Below are 22401 nucleotides of genomic sequence, written 5' to 3'. Positions count from 1 at the left end.
CTTTTGTCTGAAACTCTTTGGTAATATTTTGATCCCATACTTACAGTATAACAGTGTTGTTCTATTTTCTGGTCCTTTGGGATGATGGAGTACATTCAACATATGTGTAATAGAGTTCCGCTTAAGCCGGTGCTAGGGGGCGTGAGAGGTGTTGCACATTTCATTACCTCTCGTGAACAGACTCAATAAATTCGAGTCTGCTATTATTCTTCTTGGTTGCATTCTTTGCCTCCAAAGGATCTTTTTACAGATTTTATTACATCAATTTTTCGGATAGTCGAGCGCGCTGTCAACAGACAGCTCTTGTAATATAAATAATGTATTAAATAAGTCATACCTTAAAACGGGGAGACCCGTTTATTTAAGCATACTGGCTATATACCAAAGTGCAACTGTTTTGACGTCACTTGATATCGAGGTAACGATTTTATGTGTTTTCACAAACGTAACGTATCTTTCTCTCTCCGTTTCAGCTGCATTTTTAACACAGACAGTAAATGTTTCAAACGTGTCTATAAAGTTTGATATCTGGGATACGGCGGGGCAGGAACGATATCACAGTCTGGCTCCGATGTATTATCGCGGAGCACAAGCAGCCGTTGTTGTGTATGATATAACGAACACGGTAAGTATTCTTACATGATACGAGTCTATGGTCCATAATGTGTGCTTTGACGGGTCTATAGTCATCACAGGTGTGTGGAGCCAATAAGTAAAAACAAAAAAAAAACGATCTATGAAAATTAATGTCCGATATTATGTAATAAAACACTTATTGTATATCATGCTGGCCAATACTAAAATAACTGACCATCGTTCCTTCGGGCATCGGACAATAGTTTTGACCATTGACCGGAGCGCCGTTCAATAATATATATATTGTACCACGTAATATTATAAATATAGCTATAGAATGATGGTAATATATCATGTAATTAAATTCGTGAACCAGTCAGTTTTGTGTATGGAATTTTTCGGTATGTTAACCTTTATAAATGTGTGCAGTAAAATGTTTTTAGTACATGCATATAATAAAAAAATAAAAATCCACAGGACATATATCATATATATTTGCGAATGCACTTGTAAATATATAGGTGAAAGCATGCATGTAAATACACGCCAAGAATGCGTGCAGTTATAATTTAACATCCATGCATTTATAGGTTTTACGTGCAGGCGTAAATATGTAGGTGCACACCTATATTGAGGTGCACTTGCACCTACATATTTACTAGTGCACGCACAAATATACACATCTGCTTATAAGGCTGATCACCACCAAATCAAGCAGTCCGAATATAAATAGTCCTAATCTTTCTTCCTTTCCTCTTGCCCTTGTAGCATTTCACTATGTGCCAGTAGTATTCTGTCGAAATCGGCATGTTTCTATCGCATGCCCGTAAGAATTTCATGTCCCGAAAAGACACACCGAAAGGAGTGAAAAGGAGTAAATTCAGTGGGTTATATTTAATGAAGTGTAGTTTTCGTATATAAAAGTTAACACCCAGTTTTCATTTTTATATAGTAGCGATATAGTTCTTCACGAGAATATAAGTCTCTGAAAATCTGATATGCTAGGAAATGTCGAAAAAAACATGAATCAGTAATTGTATTCAATATGAAATAAAGATCAGCCGGATTTAGTATTGTTCATCTTATAATTTTACAAGTATACGTGTAATTATGATGCACGTACATGATACACGTGTACTTACACGTTTGTACATGCACGTTAGTTTAAAATCTGCGGGCGGCTAAGGCTGTTGTACATTTCATTACCTGTCATGAAATAATTTTCTTTGGTTCCGTTGTGTGCTTCCAAACGATCCTCTAAATTATTTTGAACTAAAAACATTAGGTATCATACTGTGGAATTCAAGCCGTATAGACTACTGGAAGTACTAGTATTATATTGCAGAGGAAGAAACTGTTTTAAAGTAAGGTAAATATAAGCTGGTGGAAAAAACGGTATTTTAATATAATATTGTAACATGTAAGTTTGATCTTAGAAAAGGCGACATTTGTTACGTCATTTAAACCCACAAACTTCTTTTTTTCCCCCAGAAAATGTGATGGTATAGCTCGTGTGAAAACAGGAAATCATTTATTACTCTTTTCATCCTTTTCCTGTCTATTTCAGAAAACTTTCCAAAGAGCAATAAATTGGATAAAAGAGTTAAAGCAGCAGGCGAATTCTCAGATTATAATGGTTTTGGCGGGAAATAAGGCAGATATGGCGTCCGAAAAGCGTGCTATCTCGCGAGATGTAAGTGACTTTAACTAACTATTTGTGGTATTACGTTTAACACCATTTTTTGCCGAGCCCGCTGGCGGTGAGCTCGACATAATTGTCACAATGACGGTTCGGTGTATGTGCTTGTGTGCGCGAGGGCGTGTGTGCGTGGGTCCGTCCGAGTTTGTCCGGGCTGTAACTTATCTAAGGACCAAGGGATTCTTAAATACCTGGCACATATGTGTGCCTCAATGAGACGGTGTGTCGCGTGAAAGAACCAGATTGGTAACTTAAAGGTCAAGTCATACTTTGAGGTCAAAGGTCAAAACTGTGCTGTTTTGTTTGTCCGGGCTGTAACTCAGCCAAGGATTGAGAGATTCTTAAATACTTTGGCACAAATGTTTGCCTCTGTAAGATAATGTGTCGTGTGCAACAACCAGATTGGTAGCTTAAAGGTCAAGGTCACACTTAGGGGTCAAAAGTCAAAAGTTGATGCAGTTTTTCTTTTCTGGGCTGTTAAATTAGCTATGGATTGAGATGTTCTTAAATAAAATAACATGGCAGAAATGTTTGCCGCAATCCGTTCTGTCGCCGCCAAATAGTATGTTAGTCCTTTTGACAGCTGGCGGGCTCGACATGTTGCCCGTTGGTATCTAGTCTTTTGTTGACACTTATGGACACGTACAGGGTCCCTGACATTGTACAGCACTTCGCGAAACAGGCTGACATCTAAATCTTTTTGTCTTGTTTAGGATTTATTTCTCTATGCATCTATATTCCTGTAAAACACCTTTGTTTGTATGTTTTGTGTTTTACGCCGTTTTTCAACAGTATTTCAGTCATGTAACGGCGGGCAGTTAACCTAACTAGTGTTCCTGGATTCTGTACCAGTGCAAGCCTGTTCTCCGTAAGAAACTGCCAACTTCTCCACATGAATCAGAGGTGGAGGACGAATGATTTCAGACACAAAGTCTTTTATCAAATCGTCACGGGGAACATACGGCCCGCCCGAGGATCGAACTCACGACCCCGCGATCCGTAGATCGGCGCTTTCCCTATTGAGCTAAGTGGGCGGGTACACTTTTGAGCGTATACACATGTAAATAGTAACAAATATATGTTAATAATAATTCTAGTAAACAATAAGCATACATTAGCCAGTGGCAGTTAAATGTATATAACTTGTTGTACGAAGAGCATCATGTGCTATTCTATGATGGGGTTTTAGGATACAAGTTAACGGCCATATCTGACGGTAGAATACGTAACCTATCACTCATTTTTAGGGAATTATTAGCAGGTCCGAAATTGTCGACAATGAAAACGTTTTTATAGATGAATCAGATTAAAGAGCTCATTTCTTGGGCAATATTGGCAAGTAAAAATTCTTCGACAAAAAGATTTTCGATGCTATTAGTTGAATACTACTAGGACAGAATTTTTTTAAACATACCGGCTATTTCATGCTTGGGATATTATATGTAAACGCATATGGATGTAAAAACCTTTGCATTTTTTTATTGGCCTTGATCTTTGAACTTTACAGGAAGCACAAGCGTTTGCGGAGGAGAATAATCTGATCTTTACAGAGTCGTCTGCTAAAACTGGAATGTGTGTCGGCGACATCTTTATGGCGGTCGGTAAGTGTGCCTCTTTACAGAAGATATTTCACAGTCCCATTCATACTGGACAGATGTTTTTAGAAGCCGTTCTCTTAACAAAAATTAGAAGTTATGGGACTCTTCTACCTACAGTATAGTACATATGCAAAGGAAATGCCAACGAGATGACAATGATGCAGTGTAATTTTCTATATGTTCACTTAATATTTCAGTTAAAGAAGAACGGTCCTGTTTGTCGAACTTCCTGATGTCCATATATATATAGGCTATCAAACTATAGGCATAAATATTTTGGAGAAGTAACTGGTTCTTGCTACAATGTATCGCCGGTTTTGCATTTCAGCCCAAAGGTTAGCACAACTAAGGCCTCAAGCGGTGGAACCGGAAGGGAAGGGTATGAAACTGGGCAAGGATTCTGGGAAGAAAAAGGAGGGCGGGTGTTGCTGACAGAAAATACGAGAAGAGAACTCGATCATACACTGAACAAACTTGTGATAATAATTATGTTTCCTTTCGAGACAATTTTTGTTGTGCTGCATTATATTTTTGCAAACTGCTATGTGTGGACATCGCATTTTGGTGTTGTTTGTTTTTCAGAGATTTTTTTTATATTAGGAATGAATGAAGAACGAGAACGTGAATTTTAAATGTATAGAAATGTATGTTTATCGATCGAGATTTTGCCATTAATGTGAATTTGCGACGAAACTTAATTTTCTGTTCAAGACTCAATGATAGAAACGTATGTTTGATCATTTTTGCCATGCACAGCGTTGCAATAGGTTTTAAAAAAGACTTGTTTTCCTCATGAGGTGAAGTACTTAACCTTCGAATGAAAATTAAAAAAAAAGTTAATAGTCAGTATTGCATTTGAGAAGTAATTTTAAGATATATCCGTTTAACTGTATAGACGGATTTACACACGGCAAGTTCCTTAACAACTGATATATAATTTCGCGCATGCGCAATCTACGTTGGGCAAAAAAAAACGAAACAGAAAACAAGGACAATCGTTTTTTAAAACCTTAGTTAAATTTACTGGTATAATTATACAATGAACAAAATACACTCAGTTCCAAAAGAAAGTGTGCACTTAGTTTTCTGTTATTTTTTCTCGGTTATTTTCATGAAAACTTATAATGTTTGGTACCAAAATTTAAATCAGTTCGTTAACAAATTGGTGTGCATTATAGATTTTGAGTTATACCTGAGAGTTAGTGTATGAAAAAATGAAACAAAAACGTCGGGAAATTTTTTGAAATATTTAAACTTAAAAAGTGCACACTTTCATTTGGAACTGAGTCTCATAACTGATTCTTATCCTTAATATAAATCGTTGTGTATCTTCCTTTTTATTTTACTTATAAATTCAAATATTATTTATCATTTTAATTAAGGGAACGATTACGTGGCTATTTTTACATATAATTAATGTTGCTCATGTTGATTTTGTTTCAACATGTTATTTTTATAGCAACCATTGCAAAAGTATAATGTATAAGGTAACGCGCCTTTATTACCTTGTACTTATTAAATACTTATCATTAGAATACTCTAGAAAGATGCGTCTGGCACCATTCATCTCAGAGTATTCTTTGATGTGAAAGTCTTAAAATTATGTGAATATATGTGATGTAAATTGTAACGTAAAGGTAATATGCGCATTGAATATCTCACAGTTTGTATTTTATCATGAGTTTTTCTTGCGTTCAAGCGATGATGTAAATGTGAGCGAACATACAGGCAGTAATATATTTCTTCGTAACAAGGAATAGTGGAATAGTATAAAACTACACTTTTCCTTAGGATATTGTCGTTATGATACTGGTCCATGATGCGCCAGTCGTTAAGGCATTTTTGTTCCTTTATGTGATTTCGTTGTCCATTTATTTTCTTAATATTATAAGTAAATGTTTAAAAGAATACGTTTTGTTTCATGCTGGAGTGACGCAATGGAGAGGAGACCTTTGATTATAACATTTTTGTACTTGACTATAGTGACAAATAACAACATACGGTATATATGTAATCAGATCACTGCATTATGTATGACATGATTTCAATATGAAAAGAAATCTGCAAGTTTATGACTAGCTGAGTTATCATTTTACCACCATGGACACAGTGTTTGAGCCAATAGTTTAGGTAATGTAGTACATCGCTCGAAATTCATAGCCTTTGGGGTGAGCATTTTTCATATCGCAAAAAAAACTCCCTCCGCTTGCATCACGCAGGGGCGACTAGCTGTCGTATCACCCCGTCTGGAATGCAATAGCTATAAAGGCCTAATTACACTTTTATTTGAGATTCAACAACTCTCGTTGACAAAATATATGATATCACAACACTTATAAATAATTAACCATCAGTTTCTTAAGATATCGAGAACGCTATGCGAAACTTTCGTTTCCGAATCCATTGTCATTTTTACCTTGTTTTAATTGACGTCTTGAATATAAACTTCACAACATTGATATATACTAATTTTTAAATGAAAATGTTTTTAATTGTTATTTCTTAGCTTGATTGGCCACAATTTTCGCAAATTCCCCATAGTCAATTTTGTCCACCTTGTCTTTGCTGTAAGTAATGAGTAACCCGGACAAATTTGCCGCCTTAAATGCCAGCTCGTCGTCTGCTTTTATTGCATCAATGATTTCATTTTTGGTCAGGAATCCGCTCTTGTCTTTATCGATACGGTCAAAGAGTTCCCGAAGTAAGGTCGCAGTCTGGTTGTAATGAAAATGTTGCAAAAATTCTTCGTAACTGATCTGTAAAAGAAAAAATAAATTGCATCCAGGCTTTTAAAGGTCCATTACTAAGGGAAAGTGAGTTGGCATTTTTTTTCATAGCCAGTGCATAGACTTCTGCAAGACACTAAATAATGAAGATTGGCAGGTCAAAATTTACAGAAGGTCTTTGGAACTCAAAGAAATGTATGTGTATTATGTTGAAATTTCAATGAATCGACAGAATGACCCCCCAGGTCTTTTTAACTTTCTTCATACTTCATAGAAAAATAATTGTACATATACTGCGATTTATTTCGAATTTCTACATACCAACTTTCATTTTCCAATAAAATGAAATAGTTTCTGTGCTTTATAAAAGAAATTAAAATGTTCACTTTCCTTAGTATTGGACCTTTAAATAAAAGACGAATAAAAATGCTCAGATTGATAATTTTTTGTTCTTAAGTTCGGTGAGCATACTAGAGAGCGCACAAAATAATGAGGGTCATGTTTTTAAGTTTAAACATATTTTATTTCTAGTAATACATGTACAAATTAAATACTCTGAACAAGATAAGCAGGAAAGGATAAGAATGAAAGACACGTATTGTTACAGAGTTCTTCTCCTTTGCGGACAAAATAATTTGTGCTGCACAATGAGAAAACCAACACAGTTCATTTGCGACTAGCAAGGATCCAGACCAGCCTGCGCATCCGAGCAGTCTGGTCAGGATCCATGCCGTTCGCTTTCAAAGCCTATTGCAATTAGAGAAACCGGTAGCGAACAGCATGGATCCAGACCAGACTGCGCGGATGCGCAGGCTGGTCTGGAACCATACTGGTCGCAAATGCAAGTATGTTGGTTTTCTCATGGTGCGGCTCATTTGTGCAAATACTTGAGCTCTTAGCTATACCGGGATAATAAGTGTTAAGAAACAATTTAATTGAATATAATTGTAAAGGTCATTTTAGATGCACTTTACTGTTACGTTTTTTTGTTGTTGTTGTTTTGTATGATAAAGATAAGATAAGATAAGATAAGATAAGATATGTTTATTTAAGTCTCACTTTGCATGATAATTATACACACAACCATATTAAAATAACATCAGACTACATTAAAACATGCAAACCTTTCTAATCAGAAATATGAGAGACTATAATCTATTTTACAAGTAGCTAAAATATTTAAGAATTTTATACTAACTTTTATAAGCATAAAAAGTTTTAGTAAATTTTTTTTAAAAACTGTACAACCAAGTTAGAACACCATATATACGCATTTATACATTTATACTTATTCAATGTTATAAAAGATTTCTCCTTCTACGTAAAATACAAAACAGGTTTTTGGCACATAGTAAAGCTATTTCTGGATTTGTCAGCAAAAAGCCACTTTCTCTGTATCATTTAAAGTTGTGAAGTTATAATGATTCTACAAACTTCTAACAGTAAATCTGTACGAATAGTATTGTAACAAGGACAATGTAAAAAAACATGAATTCATCCTCAACGTAGTGGAACAATTAAAACAAATCTCTGTCACTAACAGGAAGACCGTTGTATCTACCAGTTTCTATATGTAAATTGAGCAGTACCACTCCTAAACTTAGCAAGTGCACCTCGATATGATTTATTTAAAAACAATCTTACAGACTGTTCTACTTCAAAATTCTGTTTAAAGGTACAATACAGTTTAAGCTTATTTCCACCTACCTATTACGGGCAGTATCACGATTTACATCACAATGTCATGTTCAAAAAATCATGAAAATATTAGGTAAAATTACATTTAAGATACACTTTTTTTTAGCAAAAGCATAATGTCACAAAATCTATCACAGTTATATTTTTTTTTCCATTTTTGACACACCCGGAAGTTCCAATTTTTACATTTATTGCTACTTTTACTATTTGACCAACTAAACACTTTTCTATTTAATCTTGTCTCATCCATATTTACTACTTTGCACCAATATAATATAATAGTTTTCCAACATAAACTTATTACTGGTTTCCATCCGATATCCCCACAGGCCGCTGCATTTGGGGTATATCTACCAACATTTAAAAAATACCTGGCAGCTCTATTCTGAACTGCATCTGATAAATTACATTTAAATAATTTTTAACCTCGTCTCCGAAAGGTTTATCCCCCGTCGGTAAGCCTCTGGGTTGATAAACCCTTCTCCAACTCGGTGGATAAACTTGAGTTAAAAGTGACAGTAACATAATATTCTCTATACATCTAAAAGACACTTGTCAGTTAGGGTCCTGAAGATACTATTACTGGGAATTGCAACACTCTATCATTTAGTATCTTGAAGACACTTAAAGACAAAAATATTAAGATAACGCCTCTTGAAGATACTAATACCGTAAATTGCAACACTGTAAGTTAACAATGTCAGTTTATTCCATAGTACTACAATGACTGGCACATTTCTTTTCGTTTCAAGAGCCAAACTGACAAATGTTCGTAATTCTCTACAAATCAACATGTCAGCCTTTTCCCCAATTTATATGTGTTTTAATTAAGTGGTAGGAATATGGTCAACGCTTTATTATCATTTAAGCATACATACCTTTTTATCTTTGTCTGTAACCAGAGCGATCAGCATTTCGGCAATTTTTTCTTTGGGCAGATTTAATCCCGCCTCCTCCGATGCCGTAATCGAAATAATTTCATCTCGTGTCAGGTATCCACTCTCATCTTTATCATACTTTTTGAATGCTCTTCTTAACAATATTTCTCTGAGAATAAAAATCAGTTATTACAATGTTTAAGATATGATGTATATAATTAAAATATTAAATGCAACATTAAAACTGATTGAAAATCTATTACAATAACATTGTTAAAGTGAACTATAATAAAAAAAAATTGTATAGTATCATGTCAAGGTAAAATAGATAAAAATCAGTTGTCTCAAAACTGATCTGTATAGTTTACACGTATCAAGAAACAACCCAAAGTTTTTGACAATATTTACATTAACTATGCATTTTGTATAAAAAGAAACATTTAGGTCTACTTTCGTATAAATAATATCGATGCAATAAGCGGCATTATTCACCTAGCAACATAACCAAATTGACATCTTTCAAAATCGGCAACCAAAACCTCAAAAGAACATTTAAGGCCCATAATGCTTTTGTTCAAAACTTGGCTGCCACATTTTTCGTTATTTACATAAAATATGTTAATTTCTCATTTAATTCTATCTATGTTTCTTGCTACGAAGGTTTGAATATTGATGAATGTAGTAGAAGGTTTTATTGAATCTGTTGTCTTTGATTACCTTCCTTTGTAGCTCTTACTGCACATTTGTTTGTTTTGGGTTTAACGCCGTTTTTCAACAGTATTTCTGTCATGTTACGGCGGGCAGTTAACCTAACCAGTGTTCCTGGATTCTGTACCAGTACAAACCTGTTCTCCCCAAGTAACTGCCAAAGAGGAGGACGAATGATTCCAGACACAATGTCTTTATCACATCGGTACGGAGAACTTACGCCCCGCCCGAGGATCGAACTCACTAATTGTAAACTTGTTTTTGGGCCTTAGTTTTGAAAACACTCATTGTAAACTTGTTTTTGCGGCCTTAGTTTTGAAAACACTTACTGTAAACTTGTTTTTGGAGCCTTGGGTTAATATACACGCACAAGTTGGTGTCTGGGATCTAAGTTTTGGATATACACTTACTGTAAGCTTGTTTCTGGAACCTTCGTTTTGGATACACATAATGCTTGTTTCTGAAGCATTAGTTTTGGAGACACTTACTTCGAACTTGTTTTTGTCCAGCTGAAAGTTTGGACGCCGCTTACTTTAAAAAGAAATTCTGGAACTTAAGTTATGGACATACTTACTTTAAGCTTGTTTTCGGTGCTTTCTTTACAGCAACCATATACTCGTTTCTTGAAATTTTCGAATCTTTGTTTGCGTCAGCAAATTTGAAAATGGCCTAAAATGATAATAAAGTCACGCATTCAGTACTATCACATAAAAATAATACTTAAAAATATTACCAAGTTACGCCATCACTGAATTACACAGATAACTGTGGCAGTAGATTTGTGTCTAATATTATATTTAATTATCGGACACATGTGCGTTTAGTTGTTTATATTTCTGTTCGGTTATCGCTTACAAATAATTATTTTCATGATATGTTTATTCGATGATAAAAACAAAATGTATTTGATTATCGCACAGACTTCGTTTTCAACTATTTATATGTCCAAGAATCGAAAACATATTTGATACATTACTATATATATGTTCAATAATCGAAGACATATTTGGTAAAAACTTCTAAATCGAACATGGACACCAATCTACTGCTATAGATAACAGTCTTAATAAAAAGCTATTGAATGTTCACGTACAGCACGTTTCTGTCTGAAACTACTGATTTTCAATTCGATACCATGGTGATCAGACAACCAAAATAGGTCTGCTGCTATTTTTCTTTGTTGCGTTCAACACTTCTCAAAAACAAACTGTTGATCGTACTCGGATGTCTATCTAAAACTTCTTGTCTTACGTTAACATTTAAGTTTTAATTTCTTATCTAAATGACAATCTTCTCTCCCGAATACATGCTAAAATTCAAAAATGTTCAACATAAATGATACATTTCCACACACCACGATAGTGTATTATGATAAGTTTTACATTCACAGAAAATAGAACATAAAGCTGGTTGCCTGCGCTTTATATAAAACAGGTGCTTTTCTCTTGAAAACGAAGCTCCAATCTAATTTGCAGACAATTTTGCACGGTGACTCATTCTTTTGATCTACCTATATGTTTTGATGAGTTCTTAAATTAGCAGTTGCTTAGAAACGATAGCTTAGTTCTTTTTATAAAGATGTTTTTATATGTTTTGAATCTAAGTTATAGTTTTAATCTTTTCTGAATGGGATAAATTTATCAAGTTAAGTTTTAAATATGTTTGAAAGTCATTTCAAAAGTATTTAAATTCCACTGTATTTAACAATTGTTGGCTATGCCTACCACCAGAGTTTATTTCGTAATATATATATTAAATAAAATGTCTGCAAGAGGAATGAATTTCTCATATTTTCATGGCAAAACATTTATTATCATTTAACCAAAATGATAAAACATGATATATGATAATGGCAAATGATATTTCATCTCCCAATAATTGCTATTTTAGTTCCTTACTAAATTAACATTTTAATAAAACAATTGAGCCGCGCCATGAGAAAACCATCATAGCGGGTTTGCGACCAGCATGGATCCTGACCAGACTGCGCGGATGCTAACAGTTCGCTAACAGTTTCTCTAATTGCAATAGGCTTTAAAAGCGAACAGCAGGATGCGCAGTCTGGTCTGGATCCATGCTGGTCGCAAACCCACTATGTTGGTTTTCTCATGGCGCGGCTCAATTATGAAAAATATTATAATGTCAGCGATAAAACATTTGAATCGGTGTGGAGTTTTTTAAAACTAAAATAAACCTTAGATTCAAGGAAAACTGATTTGACAATGATATGAAACACAGCTAAATACGATACGACAAACGAATAAGAAATCTAAAAAAAATATATATGAGCCGTGCCATGGGAAAACCAACATAGTGACTTTGCGACCAGCATGGATCCAGACCAGCCTGCGCATCCGCGCAGTCTGGTCAGGATCCATGCTGTTCGCTAACAGTTTCTCCAGTCCCAATAGGCTTTAAAAGCGAACAGCATGGATCCTGACCAGACTGCGCGGATGCGCAGGCTGGTCTGGATCCATGCTGGTCGCACACCCACTATGTTGGTTTTCTCATGGCACGGCTCATATATGAAATTGGTTATACTTGAAATAATGAAGCACCAGGTGCCATTTCTCCGCCAGTAAGGACTGTAGATGGTCAAATAGTAATGACTGTCCTTTGAGTTTTATTAAAACGAACATGAAAAGGAAAAAAAATACAAAAAAAAAATCTTACTAGTAACTGGTCTTCTGTTCCCTTAAATCCTGCATTTTGTAATACATCTTTTATTTCCGCAAATGAAAGACTTCCGTTTTTGTCTTTATCAGCCTCGGAAAACTTTTCTTCAAATGCCGTAAGCTGCTTTTTTAGCCAGAAACTTAATTCACCTTCTGCACTCATTTTTGACAATGAATATATGAGACACTCTACAGACTTTGCCAAAATAAAGAGAGAACGTAATCAACGCTGGTATGAGCGAACACTAAGTGGAATTTTCGTACTTCATTAAAAAGAAGGCATGAAGAGAGTATTTCTCTGGGAAAACTGATTACCTATGTGAAGTTGTATGTTATAACGATCATGATATCCTTGTTGTAAACTACCGCAGCAGGCGCATCAATTTACGGATTTTTTTTTTTTTTACAATGTAGAATTTGAGAACACCCTGTTTTTTCCCCAGTTTTTCAGACTATATTTAGAGAATTCGGAAAACAAAAAAGATAGGGTCGTGTGCTTGATTTTTTTGCTAGACCGATTTGAAAAATGTTGACCTCACACAAGTTTTCATAATTGAAGTATATGGGAAAATCACAGTTTTTTTCTACACTGTAGATTTTAATGAAACTTCTCACAGTTGTAAAAAGATGTACGGCCTGTGATGGGATGAAATAAAATATATAGGTCCGTGTGCTTGTTTTTGAGATATTTACCCATGACTAATGCGATCCGCGCATTTCAAACTGATTTAATGACACTTTTATAAATATTTAACGTGTCAGATATTTTAATATCATATTTTAACCTTAGAAAGTAACGTTGGCGTTGTTATAAATTTACTCACCGGTTGTCATTACTTCGTAAAATGATTTTCATTTCCGTAGGCCGAATCCCAATCTGACTGAAGTACATCGCCTATTACGCTACGCATAGGATCTGAGAACGACCTATTCATAGCCTCGTTCTGACGACCCTTTCGCTAGCCAGTCTACCTTAGCCTTTACTTTTGATATTTACAATTCTTATGTCGTAATATAGAGATACCGGCTAGCTCAGTCGGGAGGGCCCCTGCCTTTGTAAGCAGGGGTCCCGGGTTCGGCCCTAAAATGACTGCACACTTTTCAACTCTTGACATTCGAACAAGTCGTCTGATTGGGAAATACTTTAGTCAGATTTGCCGAATCCAGGCGTTATCAGTCTACGTTTTCCGGATAAATGATGTAACGCCATCACTTCCGATTTATCAACGTGCAGAACTATTAGGAGAATTCTGCATGGAACGAAAATAGCAAAATGTTATAAAGGGTCAATTGCCTTTTGTTTATATCAAACTATCTATTTATCTATCAATAGAAAATGAATCATGTGTAGAGCTTAAGGATACTCTAAAGGGTGAACTGACATTTTTTTGCACTTTTTTTGGAGGGTGGTGGGGGGGGGGGGGGGCCGGAATAGGTATTTGAAACTTATTTCATATAAACTCACCATACTTTCCTCTATCAGAGGCAAAAAAAAAGAATTTAAAAGTTCAAATATAAATCCTTAATTTGATCAATTTCTAGGATAAACAGTAAATTACAATTCCCTTCTGAAAAGAACAGCCATGCTATAAATTTAGTCACGGTGTCTCAATAATTGTAATGTTGTAAGTAATGTTATAAGTGGTCTTCCAAGGCTCTATAGTAAAGGCCTTTTATGAAAATAGGGAAAAATCTCGCAAAACATTGATTTAAAAATCATGTCGCGACAGCTACTTTTCGCAAAATTAAATTTGACGAGTTGTCATACGTTACTGAAAATGCTATAACCTAAGAAACTGTTGGTATCAAGCTAAAACCTTGTATATTTTAATGCATTTAGGGTGTTTGTACATTTCAAATTAAACTGGCACAATCTTAGAGAAGATCGTTTTTTCTTATAGGCATACAGAAACTAAATAGAAAAGTGGCGTAAAAATGCTTTATTTAGCATTGACAATATTCTGCAAAATATGTAAGTTACAGACATTTAAGATAGGTCCTGTGTGCTGCATTCACTGGAATTATGTCAATTTTATATAGAATAAAGAAGAACAGCTACTTAATATTGTGTTGTAACCTTTTATAAGAACATTAATTGAATACATTTACGCAATAGCATAGTTCTAAATATATATCATTACAACACTTCCACATAGCATATGTATATCAATACACAACAATGTATTTTGTATGTCAGGATACGAGTTATATGACCCAGGGAGTGCCGACGCCTTTACTATCTTGAACAATGTAATGGATCCAATTGCTATGACAAACTATGTAGAATGTTCTTTGTTAAAACTTTTCTCTAGCTACCATGCCTAAATGATTCGTGTACCAATGATAGGCTGATACTATACTTGATTGGTCTTTTTGTTGAAGTTCCTGTCAGACGATGTCTTTGAATCAACATCATTGCCCTGGCTCAGCGCTTATATGCTATAACATATAGCATTAAATCACCATAGGTATGACCCTAATTCCTTGGCTGTACTTCGCCAATAACGTTGACTGGAAATCTCTTACTGTCTCAGATTACCAGACCAAATGTCTCTGTCTCAGCTTTCCGATGCTCAGCCTGTATTTGCTATAGGTTTAATTTCTAATGCCAGTCCCCGAAAACAACTTTCAATGTGATTTTGCCTCAGAACCATGATTATCAGATGGGAAAATGATCTTACTAAGAAAAAAAATACCCATACTTATATGTTTTGTTGATAAATAAGGAAGTTTTCGCTGCTTTACGACAATTCTACTGCTGAATGACTCATTGTGTCTGTATACTTCACTATTGCCTCTTATTGAATCTGTTGGCAGTATGTTTTCCATCTTAGGTAAACTGCATACTGTTTGAAGATAACAATAGAATTTTACATATTTTGTTTTCTTTAAAAAAGTCGCGCCTTGAAGCATAAAATATTATTAAAATAGTACAATGGTAGAGTTCATTTTGCCTTCATTTTGGTATAAGCAGGTCACAACTCCGTCCTTAGAGTGTCCATAAGTGTTACATATAACTATGCAACGAATAACGTTGTATAGTTATATTAAATATATGCACTTTTGATCTAATGATTGTTTGCTTGCTCGTAAAAAGGCCTCTGAAGTAACAGACTAGTCACCGTATATGAATAAAGATATACTTCTTTTATATGAATAAAAATATACTTCTTTTATTATTATTATTATTATCATCATCATCATTACACATATATTCATGATTTAGTATATAGTGATGTAGACGAGCGTGTAGAGTAAGATTCGAGCAATTGCATTTCAAAAACGGAGCTAAATTCTAATCAGGATCTATTAGAGAATGCAAGTTGGTCTTTCCACGCATGTTTTGTGCAACTTTTCAACTTTTGGGGCGAACTAATTCCAAATTAAACGTTTTGGTGTGGAATAAAATGTATGTAAGGAAATGAAACATAGAAAAGAAGTCTACAAAAATATGGCACATTTTTTATATATTGCACCTGGAATTCTTAAGAAATGTGTAACACCTATTGTGGTCGTTAGTGTAGGCCATATGCTGTATTGTTATTAGTATTACAGGTATACTACAGCATAAATGTTTTCTTTAAATATCAGGAAAAAGATATTTTAAAATTTCTAGCAAGTACTGGAAGGCTGCGTTTAGCATTTTACCATCTTTGTCAAAAGTGTCGGGGTGTCAAATTCAGAACATAGAATTTCTAACCCAAACACTTTGGCATTGGAGTTAAAAGGGTTTAAATACCAAACACGTGTATCTCAAAGTCAGATACAAGAAAAACGTTCATATACGATGATGTTCGTATTGATTTATTTTGGGGGAAAATAAATCTTTTTGTAGAATTAAAATCAGAAGGAAGTTACTCTTAAATATCCCCTTAAGTTTCAGAAATTGGCTTGAATTTCTTTTGACGATATTTTCCCTGTATTGCATACTTAACTATGATTATAGAACTTCTTGTTTGAATTAGTTTTAGTATGTTCTGGCGTGATTTCTAGTAATATAATCAGCTAATAAGTTTGGTGAAATTGCTACCAAAACGCCAGGCAATACCTGTTATGTGGTTTCGCAATAGATTAAATGAAATGACTATAGAAAATAATAATGTAAATCACATCTCGATACGTTTAATATGTATATATTTACCACTGAATTTTAGATATATAATATATGTCCGACAGCTTTTCCATTTTCTAGAAATTAATTATAATACAATGTTCTTCAATATTCTATAATCACTATGCCTTTCATTTACATTGTATATACCCCGCAAAACGAAGTTTTTTAAAGGGATTTATGAAGGAGTGACATTGTCGGTCTTTCTGTCTTTCTGTCGGTCCGTTGGTTTTCGAACAATAACTCATGAAAGGCTTGATAGATTCAAATACTTTTTGGTACACAGTTGTGACATCATAAATACACGTAAAGTTCGACTTTGGCTATAAACCACCATTTTTTGACGTAGTTATGATCCCTTTTCCAACTTAGAATTTGCCAAACTTATGGTTTCCGTACAACAACTCATGAATGACTTTACAGATTTAAATATATTTTTGGTACACAGGTGTACCATTATAAAATACAGATCAGGTTCGACTTTAGCTATAAACCACCAATTTTTAGCGTAGTAATGACCTTTTCGAACTTAAAATTGGCCATTTCCTTATTATGGTTGTTATATTTCTATGACATGGCCATATTGCGGGGTATTCCGTTGCTCCTGTAACAGTTCTAGTTTATTGATTGGGATTCGGTTTCGGTACGGTGTATGATATGTGAAATAATCTTAACACTGACGACATTGCTTCTATACCAGAGTATTTTGGTAAATAAATACTGCATATGTCATTAATACTCCAGTCCCTGTAGAAGTGGGGTGTCTGTGCTCTCGAGAGATCTAGAGAAAATTGCTCTAAAAATAGTAAGAGGGCAATCTTAGGCGCAAGAAAATCGAGGGTGATGGTATCACATCATAGTGTAGTTTTTCTTTGGTAACATTTTCTTTGAACTACATCCCATAGGTGCTATATTATTTAAAGCTTCATTGCTTTTAACCTTTTTTACCAACAATTACTTACAAATCATAATACCGTTTGTGCTCAACCCGCATACCAGCAGGAGGAGCATACAGCTGTGGATCGTCGAAATGTGAGTTCGATTCCCAAGCAAGGTGTTTCTTCTCCGTGACGATAGATAGACAGTACTGTGTATAGAATATTTCGTTTTCTACCTCTGACTCATGTGGCGAAAATGACAGTAATTTGCGGAGAACAGGCAAGTAATTCTACCGAATCAATGAATATTAGTTGGGTTAACTGCCCGATGTTACATAACTAAAATATTGCTGAAACAAGATAAACAAACGAAAGAGAACGAACAAATAAAGAAACAAAAACATAGTACAAATAGAAAGAATATAACATATAACTTGAGTTACAACTGTTTTCAGACTACAGATATTTTATTCTATTCAATGTATAAAAATAGCATGACGACTATATCGTACTTTCAAGCGTCCAATCACGAAATGATATTTCAAGACTTGACTCTTTGCAGCACTGTCAAAGACTTTACGACATATGACACGAGATATATTGAGACAATGTTCTTGCTGAAGGACGCATACATATTGTCATGTAAAATAACTAATTTCTTTAAATATTCTATATAATATTTTGTTCACAACTTACATGTTATGTTTATATCAAGCCCAGCTACAGTTCTTGTACCATTTTTTATTAAACCTTAACATTACACTAATCGGATATTTCATCACTCGACTGACTGTCACTCCAATAACTTCTAGACTGTTTCGGAAATTTGCAGTGCGGACATGCAATATGACATCCAAATTTATGTTTAGGTAACGGAAACACAAGTAATTTCTTACGGTACGTGAATTTATCACCACGTAAGGATGCATCTTTCCAGTTTAATTCTCGAGACAAATTACATGTTAGTAATTCTTCATGTGGAACATAATGAAGTTCTGTATACGTGGGAATAATACAAAAATCAGGTCTCACGCGTGATCTTATCCAAAATCCGTTGCTATAATGGTACGTGTATTTTCTTTTCTTACTTGCATCAATCTCTTCCTCACTTGCATCATTCTCTTCCTCACTTGCATCATTCTCAAACTCATGTTCTTCCACAAGATATTTCTTAGTCAGGGATGGCCCTGATAGTCTTGTAAGGCAGACACAGCGCTCGTCGTTATAGATAAGGAATCCATCATCAGTCTGAACCATTTCGTTATATATTGTTCCCTCTTCTGGTGCTAACTCCAATTTTTCGAGTTTGTAGTCTAAAAGGTCGAAGAGAAGCACATAATTCTGACAGTGAGGTAGTAAAGCGATAGAAGAAAGCCTGTTTAAACATGCTTTTCCTATTTTTTCATTCAACAACGAAAATATTGGCGTCAATTCTATCAATCCGTCTGATAAATGCCCAATGTATAAAACTGAAGTATTTATGTCTTTATAAGTTTCAGCTGGAGCTGTTGATGAAATTTCTTCCCAATAACGATTGAGAGAGTATTGCCGTCCTCTACTCGGAGTGATGCTAGAGGAAACACTGCGAGTTACCGAAAAACTTTTACACATGCTAGCAATCACTCTGTCCTCCATTACATGTATTTTTGTAGATCCTGTATTCGTTGTGTTTTCCCCTTTCAAAGCAACTTCATAAACTTTCATTTGATCGGTTTCTAGGTTTAAAGTTGTTATCTTAAACGACAAGGGATTTTCTGTACTTCCTGTAAAATATAATTCAGGACGATTTCTACTTGTTTCAGAAATCTCCTTGAAGAGGTTGTTTCGGTTACTGTCATATATATTTGACTTTAACCTGTACCACTCATTTTGCTGTATGTCTAGGCACAATGCGCCTTTTTTTGCTCGGCATGATCAGAACATCCCGGTAAATATTTCTATCACCAGCCAAACGTACCACATTGTTTGAATGTAATATTTCAGAGAATATTGGATTCAGCCTGGCCGTTTCCCAAGTAGACTGTGTTACTTCATGCATATCAATTGATTCAAACAGAACTACTATATTTTCTCTTGTCACTGAAAGGTGCTTACATATCCACTGCAGTAGAAATCTGAACTTTTCATCCATAGTAACATACGAAAGCCGTACATCCGAGAAAAAGCGCTCAATCAAATCTTCTGTAAGTCCATCCGCAGTGTCATGCTGAAGCACCTCCGATAAGTGGCTTTCGATGTAATCGATGCACTCTTTCATCTCAAAATTGTACTTATTAGATAAAAGAAGCACATTTACACAAGTGTCTATGTTAATGTTCATAGCGCGAAGCCAGATTATGCATTCATATTTAAGACCTTTTATCATAAAAAAATTCAGCCAGCTCCAGAAGACCTCCCACATTGTCAACGTTAATAGTAGGTGTTTTCCCGTAAAGAAACAAAAGTGCCATCTCAATCTCTTCTGCTGTGGCGTCAATTCGTATCTCCACTACGCCTTTAAAAATGCGTTTTCAAAATTAAAATTTGCAATTTCATTGCTGAAGCAAAAGTGCTTGTCAAGGAAAATAAATATATTTGTATTATTATATAGCATAAAATGCAATAACACCAAGAACATAACTATGATATTATGGTGGCATATTTCTTCCAACCACATATCCACTTATTTTTCTCGAAATTTTTCGTAGAAATGTCACTTCTTCAGTTATTATCTGGCAACTGGCAAAACTGTGTGTTATCCACTTCAGTATCTTAACAAGACAAAACTGCCTGTTAGTGCCCACTACGTATTCACTTAAGTTAACTAGATTCTAGTCATTTTGATTTTTGTCAGTTAGTCAGTTATGATTGGCAATATCCCGTAATCGTCCCCTATCATTACGGAATGCATGAAAGTATATATATATACTTGGCGTCATTGAAAAGTTACCACTTAATATATACCTCTTTACTTGTTTATACAATATCGACGTCACTTTTTCATGGCATGTGCGCGGTCTATTACTCATAGACTCTGTCTGATCATGTCTCCTAACCCATTTCATGACTCTCAGGTGAGAACAGCACATACGACGTGCAATTTCACGACATGAAAGTTCGACGTCAACCATGTCAATGGCCTGATGGCGTTGATCGTGTCTTAAACGTGGCATTCTTAGCAAGGAGATTCTGGATTTTTTAACGTATTCCTTTTAGTCTGTCGACTAACTTTCAAGTGCGATGAATGATTTGCGATAGAATTTTCGTATATGTCGACATTGCTGGAAAAAGTCATTTTGCACGTGCAGTCCGTGCCTCAAATGGAGTTAATCGAATTTTACAAATCTTTACAAAAGTGACGTCTCAGTTGCGTTAAAAATGTAGTCGTGTTATGCTTTTAGCACAGTCTAGTGAGATTTTTTTTAAATATAAGGGCCATTAGGATGGTAACTTTTCAGTGACGCTGAGTATATAAAGAGGCATAATCAATTTGCAACTTTATCATTCCTTCTGAATGTTATAAAACATATCTGAGTCATTCTATATTTTCGCAACATTTTCTGTCCCGGGAAAAAATCTCAAAGCAGTTTAGATATACGACATTAGAATCTGCTTTGGGTGAAAATATGTGACAAATATAGTCTATTGATGCACTCTTTTGTACCTTATTAATGGTATTTATATACTTTTTGTACGTTTAAGTATGTAAAATTGACATTTTCTACTGTCCCTAGGTAATTTTTTAGATGTTTGAAGTAAAATTTTGAAAAACTGTAAAGTTCTATAGCTAAAAAATATACTATCAATATTTATTTGACACTTGGTCTGAATGCTAGTGTACATACAGTTGGAAATTCGGGAAAAGATCATCACTTAATTTGATTCCAAAGTTTGTACCCAACTTTTAAGTCCCTCATGTAACTGAAAGCTGTTCAGTCAAAATAACAACTGATCCCTTTATTATATTATCTATGCGTTGTCGCCATTTGGAAGAGTATCATTTTTCAAGATAATATTTGAGGTGCCACGGCGGACATTCGTATTTTTATCGAGGAAATACCATTTGAAAGTTGGCAAGTAGATGAGAAATTTTATTTTCTGTCCCTCATGTAACAGTAATAATTCATTACAATGAAAAAACATGCGAGGCTTTATTACTGTATGGTAAGTGTTTCAAACGCGACAATTCCAAAAATAACACGTCGGGCATCCCTAGGGGGTCCATTATTATTTTATATATACAAATACACAAAATAATTCACTCCTGTAACAGCCACTCATGTAACGGTCATTTTTATAACAGTAAAGACGCAATCTGTTACAGTAATGAAATTATTTGCAAAACAGCGAATAAAATAAGACGATATGAAGAGTAGATCTAATTAACTTCAAACATTGTTTCAATTACTTCAAAATCCAAATTAAAAATATACATCAGCAAGCATAGCACTAATACCTTTAATTCTCCCGCAATATATTTGGTTTTGTTGTTACAGGAGAGACATGTTGTGTGACAGCAAAGACAAATGTTTATATTTTAACTGATATACACCTTAATAACACGTATAAAAGTTGTATTTGAATATGTGTTGCCTCCGTACAAGAGAATCGTTAAGTTTCATTTTAACAACAGGATGTCTACTATTTAAATTGTATTTACAAGAAAGCTGTAACAGAAGAGAAGTCCAGAGCAGTAACAGGAAAGACGTCCAGTCTGTAAATATGAATGATATACCACTGAGTGTATCTGAACTAAACTGAATTTACAATATGATAACCAGTGAGTATCTGTACTACTTAGTATTTTACAATTTGAATCAGAAAAGTTATATTTACATACATGGAAAATATCGGTGTTTTATGTAACTGTTACAG

At 34.6% G+C, this 22401-nt stretch overlaps 2 protein-coding genes across 4 annotated transcripts in view; one reads left to right on the top strand and one right to left on the bottom strand.

The window, feature by feature from the left end:
• Positions 1-5945, top strand: part of LOC123537780 (ras-related protein Rab-5C-like) — a 329876-nt gene extending 323931 nt beyond the window's left edge. For all 3 annotated transcript variants that reach the window (XM_053530419.1, XM_045321567.2, XM_045321565.2), the window contains exons 3-6: positions 474-625; positions 2144-2269; positions 3783-3876; positions 4202-5945. In XM_053530419.1, the coding sequence (XP_053386394.1) occupies positions 474-625; positions 2144-2269; positions 3783-3876; positions 4202-4305 (476 nt within the window). In that variant the 3' untranslated portion in view covers positions 4306-5945. The remainder of the gene's footprint in view (positions 1-473; positions 626-2143; positions 2270-3782; positions 3877-4201) is intronic.
• A 196-nt stretch (positions 5946-6141) lies between these two features.
• LOC123537779 (uncharacterized) lies at positions 6142-12860 on the bottom strand. Its single transcript, XM_053530417.1, has 4 exons — positions 12557-12860; positions 10458-10552; positions 9176-9344; positions 6142-6629 (listed from the first exon to the last, which is right to left on the bottom strand). The coding sequence occupies exons 1-4, from the start codon at positions 12719-12721 to the stop codon at positions 6369-6371; spliced, it is 690 nt and encodes a 229-aa protein (XP_053386392.1). The 5' UTR covers positions 12722-12860; the 3' UTR covers positions 6142-6368.
• Positions 12861-22401: the final 9541 nt, after the last annotated feature.

The sequence above is a fragment of the Mercenaria mercenaria genome, chromosome 18 (assembly GCF_021730395.1).
Source record: "Mercenaria mercenaria strain notata chromosome 18, MADL_Memer_1, whole genome shotgun sequence".
NCBI lineage: Eukaryota > Metazoa > Mollusca > Bivalvia > Venerida > Veneridae > Mercenaria > Mercenaria mercenaria.
This window is presented reverse-complemented; position numbering and strand designations above follow the sequence as displayed.

What these genes read in the sequence shown, in the direction of transcription:
- LOC123537779 (XM_053530417.1), bottom strand. Translation starts at nt 12,721, where the DNA reads ATGAGTGCAGAAGGTGAATTAAGTTTCTGGCTAAAAAAGCAGCTTACG. An exon ending in GAACAGAAGACCAGTTACTA is followed by an intron (nt 10,553 to 12,556) that starts GTAAGATTTTTT and finishes TTATCATTTTAG; the next exon opens with GCCATTTTCAAATTTGCTGA. An exon ending in GCACCGAAAACAAGCTTAAA is followed by an intron (nt 9,345 to 10,457) that starts GTAAGTATGTCC and finishes TTTTATTCTCAG; the next exon opens with AGAAATATTGTTAAGAAGAG.